This window comes from Melopsittacus undulatus, chromosome 1, assembly GCF_012275295.1.
Source record: "Melopsittacus undulatus isolate bMelUnd1 chromosome 1, bMelUnd1.mat.Z, whole genome shotgun sequence".
Classification (NCBI taxonomy): Eukaryota; Metazoa; Chordata; class Aves; order Psittaciformes; family Psittaculidae; genus Melopsittacus; species Melopsittacus undulatus.
This window is the reverse complement of record NC_047527.1, coordinates 125,540,826-125,562,349: the sequence shown is the minus strand read 5'-3', so window position 1 is coordinate 125,562,349 and position 21,524 is coordinate 125,540,826. Positions and strand designations below refer to the sequence as shown.

General features: G+C 35.4%; 1 protein-coding gene across 1 annotated transcript in view; it reads left to right on the top strand.

Moving 5' to 3' along the window:
* Positions 1–15,664, top strand: part of THSD7A (thrombospondin type 1 domain containing 7A) — a 191,866-nt gene extending 176,202 nt beyond the window's left edge. The window contains exons 23-29 of the mRNA XM_005153055.3: positions 500–674; positions 2,765–2,938; positions 3,902–3,997; positions 6,085–6,167; positions 6,506–6,716; positions 10,076–10,163; positions 11,705–15,664. Of these exons, the coding sequence (XP_005153112.2) occupies positions 500–674; positions 2,765–2,938; positions 3,902–3,997; positions 6,085–6,167; positions 6,506–6,716; positions 10,076–10,163; positions 11,705–11,789 (912 nt within the window). The 3' untranslated portion in view covers positions 11,790–15,664. The remainder of the gene's footprint in view (positions 1–499; positions 675–2,764; positions 2,939–3,901; positions 3,998–6,084; positions 6,168–6,505; positions 6,717–10,075; positions 10,164–11,704) is intronic.
* Positions 15,665–21,524: the final 5,860 nt, after the last annotated feature.

Genomic DNA, 21,524 nt, shown 5'->3' with positions numbered 1-21,524 from the left:
GTTATGGAGTTTGTCTATCTAGGCATAATTGTGGTATGCTTCATTACACTATAAACAATTTTTTCCCCCTTTTATACAAAACCTAAAGGTTTATTCCCAGAGTTCATATTTCCCAACAGATAAAGTAATGTCCTATAGATATTGAAAATATAAATGTAAACTTTAGTAACTTTGCTAATAATTAAAATCTATTATAATATCTGTGGAAATACACTGGCATCCTCAAAGAGATCTTCACTTGAGATATTACCGTGTTTGCAATTCAAAGGCACAATAAGCTCCATATTTAAGAAACAGTGGTAGCAGCCAGCAGAATTTTATGTTTGTTTGCATGTGTTTGCTTCAGAAGAAAAATGTTGTGGGGTTGTTTTTCTCCCTGTTGGAATGAATAAGTGAGTAAGTAAAAAAATAACAGGAGACAGTGGCATGTAGCACAAGACTAGATCTAGTCTTTTGGTGCTTTCTTCTGTCGGCATCCATGTGTGTCCTCTTTCCCCAGGATGCTCAGTGTGGAGAAGGAACACGAGTGAGGAACATTTCCTGTGTGGTTTTTGATGGATCCATTGAAGATGTTGGCAGAGTAGTAGATGAGGAATTCTGTGGAGAAATAGAGCCTATTATAGATGGTAATAAGAAGATAATACTTGAGGAAACCTGTACTGTCCCTTGCCCAGGTAACAAAGCTATTCAAATGTTGCATTTTAAGATTGGTTGGGTATCATTACAGCTATCAGTGCCTAGCATTAGCCACAGTCAATTAAATCTTTTTCACATGCTTTATTGATTGGATTCATCCATCAAATGACCAACAGACTTACTTTCCAGTACTAGCTTCATGCCAATAAATCAATTAAAAAAAGTACCAGGTATTAAATTTTATAAGACATGTCTCAGTCACAGATTGTAGCTAATAAAAATATATTTTTTTCATAAAATGTTTTGAAATAAAATCTGCTTAACTCTATAAGAAGGAGTGTTAGTTTACAGCTAATTATTTGTTGTAAGTGCTTAGATCACCTAACAGCTTTATTAATGCTTTTACCAGTCGCTAGGAACTTCATGCCTTTTACAGGTATCTAAGTAAGTTAAGCAGAGGTGTCTATTTTTTTGTTTAATGGGACTATTCCAAATTAATATTTTTATCTCAGAAAATGTGAGCATTTCCATCTGTTTAACTCTCTGGATGTGACTTGCACTATCATTGCACTTGTAGACTGAATTTAAAGGAGCTGTTATAAATTATCAGGTCCATGACCCTCATACTGAGAAGGATTAAGAACCCATAACAGCTGTTTAATAGCCAGTAAAACCCCTCCAGTTCATTTCAAACACTTATTTGTAGAATTTGAAGTATATTGCTGTTGCTCAGCAGTCATTAGCAATATATCTTCAGAAGCAGAGATTAACTCCTTCAGTTCTAATGTAGCTATCATTCCATACCAGTTCTCTGGTTTTGTTCTCTTGCAGTTCTTCTCTTTCTCAGATTTTTTTTTTTCCCCAGTTAATTTCAGATTGGATTGAAGGTAATGTTGCCTCAATAAATAGAAAATAAAAAATTGAGAGGCTTCCATCACTGCTCTGTTCTTAACATTCCAATTGCATGATTTTCATGTATTTTTACTTCTTAAATGAAAATTGAAAGAATAAAAAGCTTGTAGTTATGTTTTCTTATTAGTCAAATTTATAAAGGAATACAGATACTCACTGCTCACTTTTGAAGTTTTGCTGAGGCAGAGCCTATTCTTCAACAATCTCACTGCTCTGTGGGGATGTGCTAATGATACTTTCCAACTAATGTTTCCAAAAATCACTACTTGTTTTCCTATTATGTGTACATCAGTTCTTCAATTATTCATTTCTTCATATGCTTTCCCAACACTGGCAAATAAAATTCCTCATTAATCAGGCATCTGGTCAACCCATAACTGATTATATTTGTCATCAATATGATGCAAGGTAGCATGAATTTTTAATAGCTCTTTCACTGAAATAATGAGTACTAAGAGGTTTATTTATGAGTCTGTACACTGTCTAGTCCTATTTTCTACTGCAGTTTTAACAAAATGGGCTCCTTGTGTTGTACCTCAGATCTTCCTTAAATGTTCTGTAGCTGATCCTGCTAATTAGTATCATTAGTATGATTTTATTTTTTAGTTTCACACTAATGTGTAAAATTTATGGAATGTAAGATAACATTTCATGAATCTCTATTATACTATCATGAAATAGCCAGAGCAGACATTTTAATCACCTTCCTGTTTCACTTTATTGCAAAGAATATTCGAGCAGTTGCATCTACTGTCTGTTTAGAGAAACTCTGCATGAAGATAAGCAACAATTAATCCTTTTAAAACTAAGCAATGTTTTCTCCTTCTAAGATCAAAGGAGAATTGTGAACATGATACGTAAATTTAACATAAGGCGTACAGTGTGGAATACCCTAAAAATTGGAAAAATTCAGCCACTGGGTGGAGTGTTCCTCATAAATTCATCAAAAAGTGATCTTACAGGAAACTACTCTGCTTTAGAACAAATAAGCTTTATATAATATTTTTATTAGTTTTATTATATTCTACTGCACAGATATTTAGAGAGCATAAAATTACTATCTTAAGTATAAGTCACATCTAAAAAGAAGAATGAAAGGAATTATAAAGAGGAAAAAGTTAAGAAACTGGAGTTGGACATTTTATTCTAAAGCATGTTCAGTATCAAAAACTCTTCACGTCTGATGATTGTACATCTTAAAATGGCTATTTGACAGGGGACTGTTACTTGAGAGAGTGGTCGGAATGGAGCCTTTGTCAGCTAACCTGTGTTAATGGTGAGGATCTTGGCTTTGGAGGGATACAAGTCCGATCTCGGGCAGTGATCATTCAGGAATTAGAGAACCAACACCTCTGTCCAGAACAGGCTGTGGAAACAAGACCGTGTAATGGTAAGCATCAAAATATATGTAGAGGCCACTTCCTGTAAGAAAATAATACAGAACAACAATAATTCTGTTTTCTTTCTGTTTATGGTATCAAATTTAGGCATATATGGATTTGATGGACATAGAAATGCACTTAAATTTTTGTTTTCCAGATATAAAATGTCAACAGAGAAACTTTCAAATGCTATCTATCATATATCAACACTCTAAAAACAGCCTTTGGAGAACTGATGATGCATTTTTAGTAATGAAATTTTATTATATGGGAAAAACAGTTGTCTTATCAGTTTTATAACATTAATAAAAAGGAATCTGTAAGTTTTACAGAGTAAATTTAAATTCCTATCGAACCTTCAATTGTTGTTAATCATATGGCAATGACATTAAAAAAATTTCTGTAGAGACATTTCTTGTTCATTTAGAGGCAAGACAGATCAGGCTAAAAGGAACTTTATTTTTTTAAGGGAGCTAAGATGTAAAAGGACTTCATGATTTATCCCACATTGTATGAGAGGTGTACAACAGAGCTGAGACGTGAAGCCAGATGCAGCCCAGGCCGCTTCACCAAGCCCTGGAGCACTGACTGAAGCTCAGTGTTACCATAAAGGAACCTGACTTGTAAATGAGTTTTGTGCAACAGATGGGCCACAACCATTATGAGGTTATTGGAAACATCTGTTTTGTCCATTAACTACATTAGTCTTACTCCATGTATACAACTATTACAGTTATTGTCCAGGACTTTTCTGGTCTATTCTGTACATATCCAGTAAGTGTGGGAGATCTTGAAACCTCCATGTATGCAACACACCCTTCTAAATTGCTGGGTGGAGAAAGAAGGGGCCTGCTTAGTTATAAAAGCAGTTAAACATAACGAGTATGGTCTTCAGATGAGTGTGGCTGCTGCCAGTGGTAGCTTAAAATCTTGTCACCAAATTTCTTGAAAAGTGAATGTTTTTTGTGTAGATGGCCAGTGCTACGAATACAAGTGGATGGCTAGCCCATGGAAGGGGTCTTCTCGAACCGTGTGGTGCCAAAGGTCAGATGGCTTAAACGTCACAGGTAACTACTCTTTCTATATATACACAGAAGCCTAGAAAACAGGTGGATAAAGTCTTTTCCTAACAAATGGAAATACTATTTTTTTAAAGAATCTGCTAAAAACACTTGTTCTGATGTATGAATCAATGTGCTGTTGTCTTGAATCATCATGTTTTTGCATACTAAAGTTGTAATTTCCAGGATTATGAAGCATGTGGCACTAAAAGTAAATACAATTATCCTCTGTAGTGGACCTGGAATGTTTTACATTGGTTTTTGCTTGTTACCATAGACATCTTTGCACTTCAGGGCTTCAGATTTCAAGCCCTACAGCAAATAGAACTTTTATGTATTAAATTGTATTTCAGTGCCTCTGCAGAGGCAGAGAGAGATGTAAATCTTGATAATATCATGCATATATCATATATCTCCTTGAAATTACAAAGTACAAAATTTTAATAAATGTGCTAATATAGGTTTATTTCTTTACTTCCATGACATAAACATAGCAGGATACTTCTGTGAAAAGCGATGGGATGTAGTTACTTTTTGTGCAAACCAAAGTACAAAACACGATGAATTAAGAATGACTGAGATCTCAAAATCAAGAAAATCTTCACATATATATATGTATGCACATTTTTTATTTAAATAATTTTATATCAGCCCAGGTGATAGTAAAGAATCCCAGAGATTGTAAGCACATCCTTAATGCCAACCAATTTATTTAAATTAAGATTACCTATTTTGATCTAGAAGCAACCCATATCTCTGATTACTGAGTTTCTTTGCTGCCTTATTGCTGCACATTTGGCTCTAACATAGTGTATTTTAATTCAGACATTATCAAATTTTTATTCTGAGTCCTGTTGGTATTTTAAAGCCTTTATTTATTTATTTACTTGCATAATATTGTTGTGCTGAAAGTTCTTTTTTACTTGAAGGTGTTGTTTCCCATGGGTGATGAGGCCTCTCTTCCTTCTGCAGCTTCCTTGGATGACTGATATTTTATTACATAGATTCCCACAGGCATGTGATTTGTATGCTAGGATGTATGATTTTCCTTTCTGGGGGTGGGGAAAACTTATGGCAACCAGCAGGGTTTTCTTTATTTGTCATCATCCATCCTGTTAACACTTGGATCTGTGTAACCACATCTAACTGCATCTGCTATGGTCGTGACCAACCTCAGCTATCAGGATTTCATCATCATATCACACCAGTATATGAAAGTGGTATTGATTTGGGAGATGCAAGATAATTGGTCCTGTAGAATTATGAATGTTAAACTACATGATGCATATCCCTCTTCTGTAAGCTAGAAGGAAACTTTGGTAAGTTCAGACTTATTCTAAATATATTTCAAAGTCATTCTGGCTGAAATGATAGTGAAAGCCTGACTGTGTGTATTGGTCCATAACAATAACTGCACCGTACATAAAGCTGAGATGAGAACTAGGACTACATAAAAAAGAAAAAGACTGAAACCCACTATATCATCAGTATCATAGCATTCAGTAGATGTTTTACTGATAATACTTCTTTCATTCTGAAAAATCAGTCTTAGAATAGCATGAAATGTGGCTTCATAAAAGGCAAAGCTGTAGCATGGGTAAAAGTGACTACTGAGGAGCAGCAGAAAACAGGTATCCATTCATAAATGGATATCATGAGTATTTTGTTTTCAGTTTAATGGGCAAAGATAGAAATAAAAACTATTCTTTTATTTTTTTTTGGCCATAGTCTCACTATGTAAGTCATAAGGAGGGCCCTAGAGAACCAAGATCTTTTCTGTCAAGCACAACAAAATATTTAAACTGTTTTTTGAGCAATCCATCAAAGGAACAAAGGGGAAAAAAACAAAAGGCTCACTTGCCAAATGCACATCTCTAAAATGCACATGGATTCAAATATATGTGCTGTATCCTTACTCTATGTATAAGAAAATACCTGATACCAATTATCCTTCACCTTGGAATAAGAAAGATTCTTAAATTCAAATTAGCAATAAAATTGTAATCCATTACATACTGTAGCAAATAAAGACATCAGTAATTTCATCAGTGGTGAGATATTACCATGTCAAAATATGATTTTCTGTCCTGCAGGGGGCTGTTTAGTGATGCGCCAACCAGATGCTGACAGGTCATGTAACCCACCGTGCAGTCAACCCCACGCTTACTGCAGTGAGGTATGTGCTACTGCATTGGAGCATAAGACACCCCTGTGAGGGCTTCCCATACATCTCTCTGCATTGCAAAGATTATGCCAACAAAAAGTATTTTCAGAGATTTTGCTAATCACTACTTTGCTAAAATCAACCTCAGACCATCTTCTACCTTTCAATTAAATGTTGCATAATCTCTGTTGATTTGGTATGAACTTGCATAAAAATATACAAAGAGGTACTCTTCAGGTTAGCAGTCATCAAAACAGTATTCTCTTCCAGTCATTCACGTTGCTATGCTTTATAGCTCACAGAAAACTGTGTTTTTCTGTTACACAGTGTAAAACACTTATTCCCTACAGACTAGAACATGCAGTTGTGAAGACGGATACACTGAAGTTATGTCCTCCGATGGCACACTCGAACAGTGCACTCTCATCCCAGTGGTGGTGATCCCCACCATGGAGGACAAAAAGGGAGATGTGAAAACCAGTCGAGCGGTGAACCCTACCCAGCCCTCCAGTAACCAGTCAGGACGAGGAAGGACCTGGTTTCTGCAGCCTTTTGGGCCAGGTGAAGTCATGCAATGAGCAGTTCTTAATGCTAAGTACTGCTGCAGGGTCTGGCATTTACTATTTTTTATGCCAAGGAAGAAAAGAAACAACCTTTAAGCGTTCATTTAAGAAGACAGGCAGCTGCCCTGACTGAAAACAAAGGAAGAGACATAAAAACCCTAGCTTTCTCAGCTGCTCCATCTATATATCTAACGAAATCTTATATTGCAGAAGATTTCCTTTTAATCCCATCAGTGTGTTAAAATTCACAGCAGATATTGAAGTGTGACTTTAGAAAGGAATTAGCTGCAAACATGCAATCCAGGATATAGATTATGCTGTCTCAACCAATAATGCTGTTGAGGAGGGAAAAGGTAACACTGAAGACTGCAAAGGGTAAGGATTGCTTAAACTTTGCAGCTGTAGTGTAAACTGTGGGGAAATAATCAGTACAGATATGCTAATGCTTTTCTCCCTTATCCATATTTAAACTAATTCATGTTAGACAAGAGCTAACCACATTATTGATACTTATCATAGACATACTCTAAGTCTCCATAGGCAGTATTTGCTTTTAGGATGGACCATGTCCATTAGAGCTGAGCAAGGACCTATGTGCAAGAGTGGCAAGAAATATAAGACAGTTATCCCATCAAAAAGACTTTATAAAGTCCATCACTGAATCAGATTTCAGTAAATATTTCCTGGTACTATTAAGCATTGAGATAAATAAAACTTTAATTAACCAAATATTTTCACATAAAGAGATATGGTACTTGTCCAAAATGTTGAAGACAGCAATTGGTTATCTTCTTGAATGTCTTTTAAATCACATAGAGTTAAATATTCTAACACACTTGTTTCTTAGGGTGTTCATTTCTTTCTAAAGCTTTTATGAATGTTTTTAATCTGAGAATTGAAATAATTTCTTTGTGTGCATAATCTGTATAATGCTGCAAACTGAGAACTACAGAAGTACTTCTAATAAGAAGATACAATCATGTTCAGGTTAGAAATACTTATGTTAGATCCCATTAGTCCTACTAGTTGTACTGTTATTTGTACTGTGATGCTATATTTGATACCTACAATAAAATAATCTTTACTCTAATTAGTTAGTATTTTAATCCACAAAAAAAATCTTTTCTGGTCCTCTTTTAAAAAATAGCATCTTACCGAGTATGCTATCTTTCACTCATTCTAGCTAACTCCACCTGAAAATGGCTGAAAGTGAGTTGTAGCAGCCACAGTGCCAACAATAGGCAAATGTCAGACAGTCTCCTTCAACTATTCAGGAACATGGATGCTCATGTGAGCTCAGACGTGGAGCTTGGGTCAAGGAACAGTTGAGATTTCATAAAAACTCACAAAATTTCCAGTAATTCAAGTTAGAAAGGAAACATAGCTCAGCTCAGATAAAACCAATGGTATTGAATAAACCTAATAATTTATCCAGAAAAGGTAGAAGAAAATGTGGAAGTGAACATTTTGCACTTCAGATGACGTTTGTGCTGGATCAGCACAGAATCAGGTATCTATTGGAGATTTTTTTACTTACTTTAGCCTTTCACTTTCTAATATAAATTTAAAATAATTCTTTCACTGTCTTCAATAAATTATATTGCTTTTCCAGAAAAAAGGTATTAAAACTAGCCCCTGCAGGTGTCTGTGTTGATGTATGACCCAAAGCAGAAGAGTTTGAGATGCCAGTTCCCTCGTATACTTAGAAATAACCTGTCCAGGGGGAATTCAGAAAACCCAAGTTAGATACCTGTAGTTGCATAATAGGAGTGACCTCATTAATAGTTCCTTGCTTTGACAAAAATAAATAAATCCATACATAAGGTAATGCCAGTCTTTTTTTTTCTCAAAGAGATAATACTATTTCAAAAAAGGCAAACCCAAAGCAATTTGGAACTCCTTACCTTTACCGGTGGAAATAAATAAAAGGAGAGAAGAAACTAACCTATTTAGCAGTACTGAGGTCTGAATTCTTCTCATTCATATTACCATATAATTGGATATGTCAGGTCAAATCTACTGTTCAGTTCATCTTTAATGGATCAGTTATTTCAGTTATACCAGTTATTATCAGTTATAATGTTTCATTAGCTTTATTAATGTAATGAAGCTAAAATGTTTTTAAATTTATTAGTCTTGGACAAGTTGTCCACATGACTGCAGACTTTGCATTGCTAGAGAACAGAAATCCTAAACTTAACTGCACTGCAATAGAGAGCACTACTGACTTTTTTATTATTGTTTTGGAAACATCAGCTGCATGGATAATGCCTTCTTGTGCTGCAGAGGTATCAGGAAGCAATAAATATTTAGTCAGAAAAAATGTAGCTGTGTTTGCTTACATTGAAAACTGACATGACTTTATGAAATTAAAATTTTGCCACTTGTAAATTAAATAATTCAGGTTTTTGTGGAGTTTTCATTGTCAGGGAGGTGCAACACAGCTAGCTCACCTGCTGTGAAAGAATGCTTTCAAAAAGCCAGTTAGAAATTTGCAAAGGGAGTCATTTAAAAGTAGTGAGTCAAACAGCGTGCGCTGAACTTGTGTCGTGACATGCTTGTTGGAGGTTCTGAGAAGAATCCCACAGACAGAGGAAGTCATGCCATTTTTCCTGGAAGAAGTGAGTGCATCTAAGATTAAGGCAACCAGGAGAATGGAATGTATACCTCGGCTTGTAGCAACATCATGTCCAAAATATAGACAGCACAGGCTGCAGGTTAATACCGTTCTTATTAACTACAGACAGTTGTTCTACTTAGGAGCATGGGTTGTCTTTTTTTAGTATTTTTTTTGCTTGTTCTTTGAGGGGAAGTTGTTTTATAACAACAAAACTTGTATTTGGTAGGGGAAGAAATTGAAAAATTATTACTTTATGTAGTAGTGAAAGATGAGTTGTGCAGTTATGGTGTGGGTGAGGTAAAACATACTAACGATATTTTAAAACATAAAATTAAATAGCAGTCAGGAATAAAAATAATAAGCAGATTGATTTACAGGAGCTAGAATGAAAAGTAATCTTAAAAGCATAAATGAGTCCTGGGCTGATCAGCTGACCTGCAATCATACTGAAGGATTCCCACTAAAAGTTAGCCCAGGGGCTGGGTTTTGGGGTGTCTCATTTGTTGCCAATGCCCCACATCTCAGCTCCATTTGGATTAACCAGACTTCAGCTGAAAGCGAACACAAGTGCACAGAGAAGTTATTGCTCAGTTGTTTAATTGTACTTACTCTTATTAAGCTGTATTTGCTAGTGAAGACATTTATTTTGGACTCTAAAAGTATTTCTGCACTATATCAGAACTAATAATTCAACAAGACTAACTTAAACGCTACTGACTAACATTCATTCCTTTTAGATGGGAGGCTGAAGACCTGGGTTTATGGTGTAGCTGCTGGTGCATTTGTTTTACTCATCTTTATTGTTTCTATGATCTATCTAGCCTGGTGAGTTCTTTAATTATTTACAAACAAGCAGTCCCACACAGACTGTAGTGCAAACATTTACATTTGCTGCTGTAGAAACTGCAGGCACTTCTGTGAACTGCAGTATTTAATTCTCCATGTTGTTTTGTCCAAGCTCAGGTTAGTGGATTGCGGTTGTGATCTAGATGATGGAGGCTAGTTCTTACAAATATGGGGTAGCTTAGTGTATAGTTTATTTTTGCCCAGTTTATCTCTGTTAAGAATATATTGTGCCCTTGATAATTCCATTGTGCCTGTATAATGCAGAGAGAAATAACAATAGGGAAATTTAGTAATCAAGCAAGTCAGATTTGATATTTGGCAGGATATAGAGATACACAACCAAGAAAAGTCTGAAAACTTTCTCATGTGTTTTCATACATACATACATAAATTAGTATTTTGTTGAATAATCTCGGTGCATATACAAGCAAATATTTTTGCAAGAACAAGTCACTTTTGAAGATGCTGTCCCTGATGCTTTCTGGGTCCTGTTTGTAATTTCTGATCCAAATGACTGTGCAGGTGAAAGGTGAGGGAAGTGTGGTCATACACATCAGACTCTTGGCTATTTTGCGCTAGTAGGCATTTAGGGGGGATTCTGGATTTGTTTGGGTTTCAGCAGACCTTCCCCAAAATCTCACTTCTGCCTAAGTAAGGAGAAAAAAGATCTTTTATGTTTTTAAGGGAAAGAAAATCCATTAGCATATTAGCAGTGCAGATTCTTTGAACTGGAACCTGTGGCCACTGCAGGCCTCTGTAACAACGGGCTTGGTAACAAAGGTTTAGTTTTGGGCAGCCAAAGTGAAATAGCTGAGATAATAAGATTTTTGCACAAGATTGAGGATGCACAGGCCGGATGAAGAAATGCTTATATTGCACTCTAAAAGAAGACAAGTACTAAAGCATGCATAAACGTGCATTTTCCTTTGTCTTAGTAATTTTTTAAAGCTATATCAAATGGATTGGAAGTACTGCTAGATTAAAATCTAATTTAAGGCTAGACAGGGAATGGTTATGACTAGCAACCATATCCCTGCTATTTATGACTGGTTCACTTATAACATCTAGAATTAGCTGTAGTCGTTCCAGCAAGTATAATGAGATTAGACTAATCAAAATATAGAACTTTCCTGAGGAAACCCTTGATGTGTCAAGAGAGGTTGATATTTGAGACATCTAATTTAAAAGAACCTGAATGCAGCTTTGATACATGACCAAATATTGCACTGCATGCTCTGGGTTATTCTGAAAATTGACTGATCTCACAGGAGTACCTGCCAAGGATTGTCAGCACCATAACAGCCTGTTCCTGAACAACTGAGCTTTGAAGTAGATGTTGCTTTGGCTCGATAAAGAGATAATTACTGATCCAAGTAAAGGTTTTAGGCTTAAGGCTTCTCGGAATGAAAGACCAAATGCATAATTTTAAAACAGCACACTTGTCTTTCATTTAAGACTGAAATCCATCTTTGTATGTTATTAGTTTCTTGTTCTATTTACAAATTATCTTATTGTTTCAGCAAAAAGCCAAAGAAGCCCCAGAGAAGGCAGAACAACCGACTGAAACCTTTAACCTTGGCTTATGATGGCGATGCAGATATGTAAAATATAACTTCTCTTGGTGACAAATGGAGTCTGAATTAATGGATTGAAATCAGATGGTATCCAAAGCCACAGGGATTTTCTATGGAGTGGATTAAGTGTTTTGACTTTTTCTTTTTTGTAACTGCAACATAGATAAAGAAGGATGGATTTCATAATGCCTATGGATATTCAAGGTATTATTGCTTTACTTTAGACCATCAGCACTGAGAAATCTGGCAGATTCATGTTAACAGACACTGCAGTTGGAGATTTGTGGTCTTTCCTCAATCTTACAAACTATAAAGCACCACTTCTGTCTCCAGAATACTGTAGCTGACATAGTATTAACAGTTGGAAGCCGCTGCATCATTAACCAAGTATAAACAGTACGCATGAAGAGTTTGTACCAAGCTGTCTATGACTCTTTATATTCAAGCATAACATATATACTCGGTTGAACCAGATGTATTACTCTACCAGATTATATACTTATTAAAGAGCATTTTAGTGCTTACTACAATATTCAGTTTTAACTGGGATTAATCCACTGAGCAAGTTCAACAGTTTGCTAGTTGATGATAACTTGTGTTAACCTGCATTTCAGAGGGCAATGACTCACTTGCAAAATTCTGTCCTGTTATCACTACAAAAGTATAGAGGCCTCATATGCACATCCAGAAAGGAGGCATTCTCAGATTCAGTATTTTCTAGTGGTTGCTGTCTGGAAAAAGAATACCCATTGTAAATGTTACAATACGTTTCTACTTTCTCTAACTCAAACTGTTGCCTGCATTTTTTTGCTACATGTAAGGCAAATTTTTGCACTATATTAGTGCAGCATGATATGCACTTAACTAGTATTGCCAGAGAAACTGCCTCTTTTCAGAAACGATGATGTATCTTGTGCAAGGAGTGTCAAGTAGACAGGTCTTGAATCCTGAAGAGAGTAGCATTTGGTTTGGACTGTGACTGGATGTAATTGGCTAATGACGTGTACTGTACACACCACTTCTCGTCACAGCGGCCATTCATAGTCTACATCATGGCAGTAATACAAGTGTCTAGTTTCTTGCCCCATCTACCTATACTGGTATAGATTCTCCTGCTGGTTTCTAATTGTACTTTGAAGGCTGTTTATGACTAGATTTTTTATATTTGTTAACTTTGTTAGAAAAAAAAAAAGAAAAGAAAAAGAAAAGTGGTTGCCATGTAATCCTGAGTGACACACTTACTGTCTAAAAAGGTATTGCGATTGTTCAACTAAAATAAAATGGTTTTGCTTTTATTTTTCTTTGCACTAGTGAGAGCATTTTCAGTGTTGCTGACAGTGCAATACTCAGAGCCCTTTTGTCTTTTTTCTAATCAGGATAATTGGATAGACTTTTTTAATTATTCAGTTAAACTCTTGAGTATATTGGCAAGTAAACAATAAGATCAATAGTTCTGCCGTTTTAATACTCATGACTTTTTTAAAACCTCTGGCAGTATGAAAACTCACTGTTAACCTTTTCTGTGCTCATGACTTTTCAGTATTATGCTTCCAACATGAAGCTCATTGACTTGCCACTGTACCTACCTGCCTATTACAGATGTGATGCATGACCTGAGAAGGGTGATTCTCATCAAAAGGCTTCCATGTGTAGCCTGAACATACAAGAGACTGTGCCACTACTAAGCAATACAGATCTTTATCAGGCAACCTCTCAAAAATAATTGTTATATAAAATTCAGTATTAGGCTCTCAGGTCTTTTTTATAACCTAAACCATTTCTGCCTAATCTTCACACTATTTACTCAAGAAGCACCAGGTTTTGCACACTGAATAAAATTGCATTTTTTGCAAACTTTGGCCCAGATTCACTGAAATTGATGACATGACTTTTATGGACGTAATTGGTAACATCATTCCTTAAAATTACCTACCTTTGTTCCATGTAGAATAATTCTTGGAACCAACATGCATTTTATGAATGTTTAAGAGAGATTATGGTTATGGTCCTACTTCAGTTTAGCTAACTTACTTATATTACCATGCATCAGAAAATAACCTTCCACTGCACAAGTGTTCTCCAAATGGGAATGATAAGCAGAACGGAACAACAGTAACAATCTTTAGTACAGGTTGAATTTCTCATTTTATACCTTGATATGGCTGCAGCTAATGAAGTGCCATGGCCACCTGCCATAGCAGTTGTTCATTCAAATATGTGTTGCAGGACTGGGGACTTCAGTCTTACATTGCTTTGTGAAGATCCATAGTTAAAAAACAACAAAAAACCAAAAACAAGTATTGATGATTTAAATTACTTCAGTATTCTTTAGTAGAAAACAAGAAAAAGCCAAGTTGATTCCAATTTTGTCAGACATACAAAAAATAATGTTAAAAAATTTCAAAGAATAATAACTATCACGTGGAGACATAAAGCTTAATCATGATTTGCTTATTTTTAGAAGTCTGATTCTGTGTTGTCAAATAGTATTGGACCAAGAGCGAATTGAGGGAACAGGGTTTCTTTCATTGGCAAGGACTCATCCTTATTTATTAAGCTGGCTGGTCTTAGCAGGAGCTGTTGTGTAGTTCTTGCCTTGAAGATTTTTATGTCCTAAATCTAAGAATTTAATAACTTGAAGTTAAAGGTATGACATTGCCTTTTTCTCACTATATAAAATGAGCAAAGAAAGAAAGATATGGGAGGAGTTTTTAAGTATGTTTGGCCTTTGCAATCCATGCAAACATTTTAGTATGTGTTACATTTTATATCCAATCAGTGATTTTTGCTGGTGCACAACTGCATCATACTAGTGCTGCATTTTAATTCAAGAGTGCATTTTTATTTATTTTTTTTTTTACTAACAAAGTGCACAAAACTCTGAAGCCAAAATAGTTTCCCTTGTTATCAAGAAAAAAAACTAGACTATAAGGAGGGCTGAAATTTTATATAAAGCTAAAAGTTGCAAAGGTGATTAAGCCCTTTAGCATTGAAACACAAATAAAAAAAATGATTATGAATCAGTATGATCAAGTGAATTATCACTATAGAATTAAAAGCAATTTGCTTTAAAAATCGGAGTGCTTCTACAAATCCAGTGCCTAAAGCAGCCACTACCGTAGATTGTTAGTTTGTGAAAGTAATGTTTCCAGTGATCAAATAAACCATTCAGAAAATAGCAAAGTAGACATCTTCCTGTGAATGTGGTGGTTTGTATTTTCCTTTTTAAACCTGTAGTTTCTAGATTACTGTGTCTGCTTTGAGTCCTGGAGCAGATCCTTTTTGAAGCTTTGATGCAACTGCACAAGCTTGTTTATATTTGGTATAAAGCATCAATTTTGAAACTCCCTTCCTCCTGCCAAAACATAATGAAGTTTGTTTTCCAGTATTACAATCTGAAGAGACCAACTAAAAAACTCTATGTATAAATCACTGTAAAATATACCTTGGATGAAATGGAAATCTGTCTTTTTACCTTTATGTAAATTGTGCTCACCCAAAGTTAAGAGTTTATTTTGCCTAACTTAATTTACTTGAATATTTATTTTGTAGAACAAGGAGGCAGCTGTCTGAGGAATGTTTACCTTTTTTTTGTTAATGTTAATTTGTAAATTGTGTAATGCATTTTTATTTTTAAATTATGTATATTTCTTTTTTAATGCACAAAATGTTTACGTACAACTACTGCAGATTTGTGTATATTGTCACTAAGCTTTATTCAGTTAATACAGATTATGTGAAAATGTAACAAGTCTTACATTTTCACCTGGGTTATTTTTACATAACTGATGTATTGCTGACAATAAATATAAACACAAAATTATTTAATGCCTTTTTTTTTAATTGATGTAGTAGTATACTATGCTGGGATAAGGTAAGAATAAAAGCCAGACCCCTAAAATATGACCACCTTTTAAATAGTCTCTTTTTTGGAAATAGTTTAGCAAACACATTCTTGTTAAAAATTAGACTTTCTCTTTAAAATGAAGTAAAAATACTTTCCAATGTTATGGTAACTATCAAAGTCCATTGCTACAGTCCTTGTTGATGTAGAATTTTACATTTACAGTTGCATAGCTGATTGATTAATATCAAATGAATGCATAAATCAGTGGTATTTTAAATTTTCTTCCTTAATTGTCATTTTTACGTCAGAAAAACCAACCCATTTGTGGAGAACAAGGGATGGATTAGGATCTCACTAGAAGACATTTATTCACTTCAGCGAAGCTGAATCTGTCCCTGTATAAGAAAGAACAGGGAGCAAAATCCACCTCTTCCATGTAAACCAAAATGCTCAATGCAGTCAGTAGAATTGTCATTTACATCTCAGTTGCTTAATAATCTTTACCAAATTCCCTCACACTTCTCCTAGAATCAAGAACTTGTTGAAGAAAGAAGAAAAAAGTGACTCCACCCTTACTGTGCTCTCCAAAACACTACTTTTTCATGTCCGTTTCTGCAGCATATATTTACACACCAGTTCATGGGGATTTCTCCAACTTCAGTAGTTATTACCTCCACAGTAACCCTTCCAGGCTAACCATCAAAATGTTTAGACCCAATTTTGAGAACACATAACTCTGATTTTAGAGGCATTTCAGGATTTCTTACCTAAATTTTCTCCCACTGGAATCCACAGTAAAATAATAAAAGCATTGGACTCATCTTCCTACCTGCAATTTAGCAGAGGAACTTTTTAGATCATTTCAAGTTGTTTAATTCTGTACAAGCAGAGTTCTACAAACATTTTTAAAAGTTGCTTGAGAGAAGAAAATTAAAATTCTCATTTAAACCCTGCAGAAAAGAATAACCCATGGTATACTAATGAAGATCATACGGTCTTCACATTCAATAAAGAAAACTAGTGACAGGACTTTGGCAATTGGTTGTGAGACTTGTAATGGTTTACAGATTGCAAAATGTAGTCTTAATTTAAAAAAAAAAAACCGTCAGGACAATACAATTTTCCAGTACAAGTGTAATAAGAGATAGGAAAATCAAGAGGCTTAGATAAGCCTTGTAAATATTTTAGCCCTCTAGTAGTGTGAAGATCTGTAGTATTAGGTCTAGAAAATTACCCTGCTGAAACAGCAGTGAGCTTAAGCAGCCATTCAGGATCTGCTTGGCATCATTAAGCAAAATCTGGCTATTGAAAAGGCTATTTCTGAATCTTCCATGACCAGAATTTTGGTAACAGAATGCACATTCGCAGTTTGTTGCCTGTCCAATATTAACATTATTTTTAATGTGCAGCTTAATGAAACAGCTACAGAAACCTCTCCCAAGCTTACTTACACAATTTGTATCACAGGAAAAAATATGCAGACTGTCACAGAAAAACAGAGAAAGGGTGACATACTGTGTCTTGCTTTCATATTCTAAACCTGATTTCTTTAACAACTTTCTTCTCTCTTTCTATGACCCTATTGTGTCTTGGTGCTTGAAGCAGATGCCAGATTTCATCTTTATCAGCAACTTTTCTGATTTGCACTGATTGCTGTCATAGCCTTAATTCTCTTTTTATGTGTCTTCTTACGCTTAAGATCGTGGTTAGACAACAATAGTTACTAGTTGAAAATTTACAGGTATTTGAAGACGTGCTGTCAAAAGCAAAAAAAAAAAAGCATATTTAAAATGTGAATTTTGAGCCTGAAATAATTTGTTTCTTCTCTTCATGTAACCAAAACAGCAGCTATGTATTTTGAATCCTTGCAGATACCAAATTCTATGCATTTCAGGTTCAATCACACTGTTTTATTCCTGTTACTTTACACATTTCTGTTCCCTTGTTATACACATTTTGTGTTAATTTTCATTATAAAATCATAGTAAAGGCTGTCTCCTCTGTGTGTACAGTTAGAGCAGAATGGAGAAGTTCCTTTTTGGAAATCTGATAGTGGTATGACTGTAAACAGTGATTAACAGAAGCTCAAATCCTCAGTTGTCTTTCTAAGAATGCTGGGATGAAATCTTGGTAGAGTAGCTAAATCCCTGAAGCGTAAATAACCACAGAAGTCAAACAAAACCCGTCTTCCCATGAGCATCTCCATGGCAGAAGGCTACATATTCACATTTCCTATTTTGAATATTGCCCTAAACACACATGGATATTCTAGTTTTACTTACTTTATCTATAAGCTATATCAGCCACTTAAAATCATAAGTAGTGCAGATTACCTCAAGATATATTTAAAACAATTTATCACAGATGTGTAGCATCATGCATATGATAACAGCTGAGTTCCGGTTAATATTACATGCTTAAGATCAGGAGGGGACTCTCCATACATGTGTAATTCAGCTTTGGATCTAATTTTTGGTTTTGATATTCAACAAAATGAAAGATATTTTCATCACTTAATTTGATTTGAATCAACATAATAGAGACTAAAACATACTCAGAATAATAATTCTCAGCTGAAGATTTGCTCCTTTTCAAACAGAGGCCTGAACCTACATAACCTGCATCTCCAGGCAGCCAAGCAGGCCATCCAGGCCCTCGCTTCTTTCTATCACTGGCTACTTCTTCAAGGACTGGTTCTTGCTGAAATCTGTCTTCAAACAGACTGTGTTAGGCATTCATCTGGTTACTAGTTCCCAAACCAGAAACTAACATAGATTAATACTGGTCCCATGATCTGCTAGCAAGAAGCCATTTCCTTGACTCACAAGATAGTCTGACAGACTGGTAGGAAATAAAGATTTCATTGGCTCAGTGTTACCTGTTATTTTAAGGATTACACTGGTATCTTCCTCACTGCTCTGTTTCTTCAGTCTCCAAGAATGAAGATTTCTGTAGCTCCATTTTATGAGTGGAAATTGGTGACATGAGGTTTCACTCAGCCGAGGAAAGAAAAAAATAATTAGCTGGCAGTTTTGTGACTGCCTAAAGTTGAACTTAATGAACTGCAGCAAAAGCTTTCTGCAACATTAGAACAGCAGCTGGAGCTAAACCCTACATTTCTGCCTTAAATGTCCTCCACTTACTAGTTGATGAGCAAAACATTAGTAGCAGTCATTTATTCCGTATTACAGAAATATAGAAGCTGTGCAGCACAAGCGAGAAGTTAATTGTCAATCTCAAACTGGATATCCCTCTGCAGAATTACAATGCTAAAGAAGCCAGGGCAGAAGTCTAATGGCCTCAGAATTGTAAATGGGCCCTTTCAGAAAGGCAAGACATTATTTACATTAAAATTTGCTATACACCATCTCTGTTAATACATTCTCTTTGAAATGAGGTGATACTGCATAAGAGAAGACTTCCATCTGCCACTTCAGATCAATGAAATGGCAGTACAATATGTTTCTCCAGAATACTTCATGGTTTTCATCAAAAAGCCTTATCACCACATATTAAAATGCTTTATATACCTATAACAACAGTATAGGGATTATAAGAAAATAATATAAGTTATAATAACATTTATTATTACTTGTTTACATTGGCTGAAGCTTTCAAGTCCTTCTTCAGTAGTTGTCAATTATCATACAAAATATCCCAGGCATTCTCCACATTAACTGTATTGGACTATGCATGTAAGAAGAAAACACATATGCAACAGGACTGGGAGGGTTTTCCTCCAGCAGACTCACAGGTCAGTTAAATAAAAGTAAATTACATTAAATTGCTTTCAAAGACAGGAAAAATATTATTTTCAAGAATTCTCCAGATTACTCCATGCAAATTTCCAGATTTTCATCCTCATTGCTGTTCAAAAGAGCCCCAGACCTTCCATTTAATAAGCACAATCCCCAAGGACAGGGAAGAGCATTTTTCATTGTTCTCTCAGTTTCTCTGTGGAAGGCTGGAGCAATCCTTTGTCTTTGCATTTCTTCATACTTACATAGCCTTTCTGGGTAAAAAAAAAAAACAACACACAACAAAAAAAAAAATCTTTCTCTTTTTAATAGCATCACTGCCACCCGCATGAAACTACCAAGCTCAGCACTCAGAGGACCAGTGGAGATGTAAGCCAAACACACAGGGAGAAGGGGTAGGCACTAGAAGGTGTGTGTATAACAATTTTAACTACATTATCAGTCTTTTCTTAAGCAGTTAGATCTGGATTAACAATGGCCACACTGCTTTGCTTTCAGTCATACTAACAATAATATTTTTAGTTTTATTTACATAAAAGGTGTGCTTCCTCTGTGCCCATAAGCAAGATTTTGAAAATAAAAGCTCTGTGGCAGCTGAGAGAATTCTAGGGCAGGTGGGTGGGAAAAAAAAAGGATAGATGAATTATATGAATTTAAATACAGTAATCCTCTGCTGATACATCAAATTCAAAAAAGAAACAGAAAAACTTGAAAGCTAGAAAGATACACTTTGGCTTCAAATCATTAGAGAAATGGGTAGAGATGAAAGCAAAGGTGGTCACTGCCTCAAGGGCACAATTGCTATTTTTAATGAAGAAAGTCAAGCTAATTTAGTAGGATCTTTTAACTCAGAACTGAACCAAAAATCCTAAGTTTAAGAAATATCTGCACTATGTGCTAAACAATGTGATGACAGAAAAAAATCAACAGTTTTTGTTGGAAATAGTTGAAGTATTTATTACTATAAGCAAGGATTTTATCCTGATGGCGATGGCAAATAATGTGTCATGAGGGTAACTACTTGAACTGATTTTGTCCACCTAATATACCAGTGAGCTAGAAAACTGTTCAGCAAGGACACAGAAATTGCTAATGTTAAAAAAAAAAAAGTACTGAGCAGAGACGGTAAAAAAGCTGATGGGATATTTACTGAAAGTAGTAAAATTGTGAGCATACAAGCAACCAGAACAAAAAAGTGCCTGGAGTGAGCTACAGAGTAGCTAGGATTAACGTGTAAAACACCGCAAGATAGCAGCAGGGGACAAAGAAGAACAAGGGAAAATATGTCACAAAGTAATGAGCCACAGCAAAATCTGTTATGATCAAAGACATAACAAAGCATCTATTCTGAGGTTTCTTGCCTCCAAGAGCAGAATAGAATTATTTCAGAATAACTTACATTTGTTTTAGTGTATAGCCAAATAGTGCCTACACCAAAGAAGTGAAGACAAGGACAGCATAGGCAAGGAATTACTTGGTATTATACAACATCTCATAAAAAACTTACTTATTAGCAAAATACATTAGAAAATGCAAAATTTGAAAGTAATGTTTGAAGAACAAAAAATGCAGATTTTTCATAACACTCCAGAGGGCCTTTTCTTGCATTTACACTATCAAGCCAAGTATCATTTGTCTCAAGGCTCCCTAGGGCAGCAATTGTCCATCAGCCACTGTATATAGCAGACTTAGGTGGCTTTATCTTCTATGATGGAAACTACTTTGCTTTTGAACATATGCCCCAGCTTAACATCCACTGCTCTTCTAAAGGTTCCAGGGTGATCTGATCAGAAATAGGTCTGAGGTACGGTCTACAGCAGGTGCCATTGCCATAAATTCATAAAAGGCGACACACAGGAATGCCTGGCAGTCTTCACCTTCCTCAGAGCATGATGCTTCTTTGGGCAGCACGGGTAGCTTATTGTACAGGTAAGTAAGTGCTTGAAACACGCCTGCCCACTAATAGCATGCTTGAAAGAGTCATGAGGTGAAGACGGCTGAAAAAGTTCTTTTGAAAGGAGGAACCGAAGGAATGTGAATGACACAATGAGGTGAAATAAGAACAGAATTACATTCCAGCACATTCATAAGAAGATAATAAGCACATTCAAATATTCATAAGAAAATAATAGCACATTTGGATATACAATGTACCTTAAGA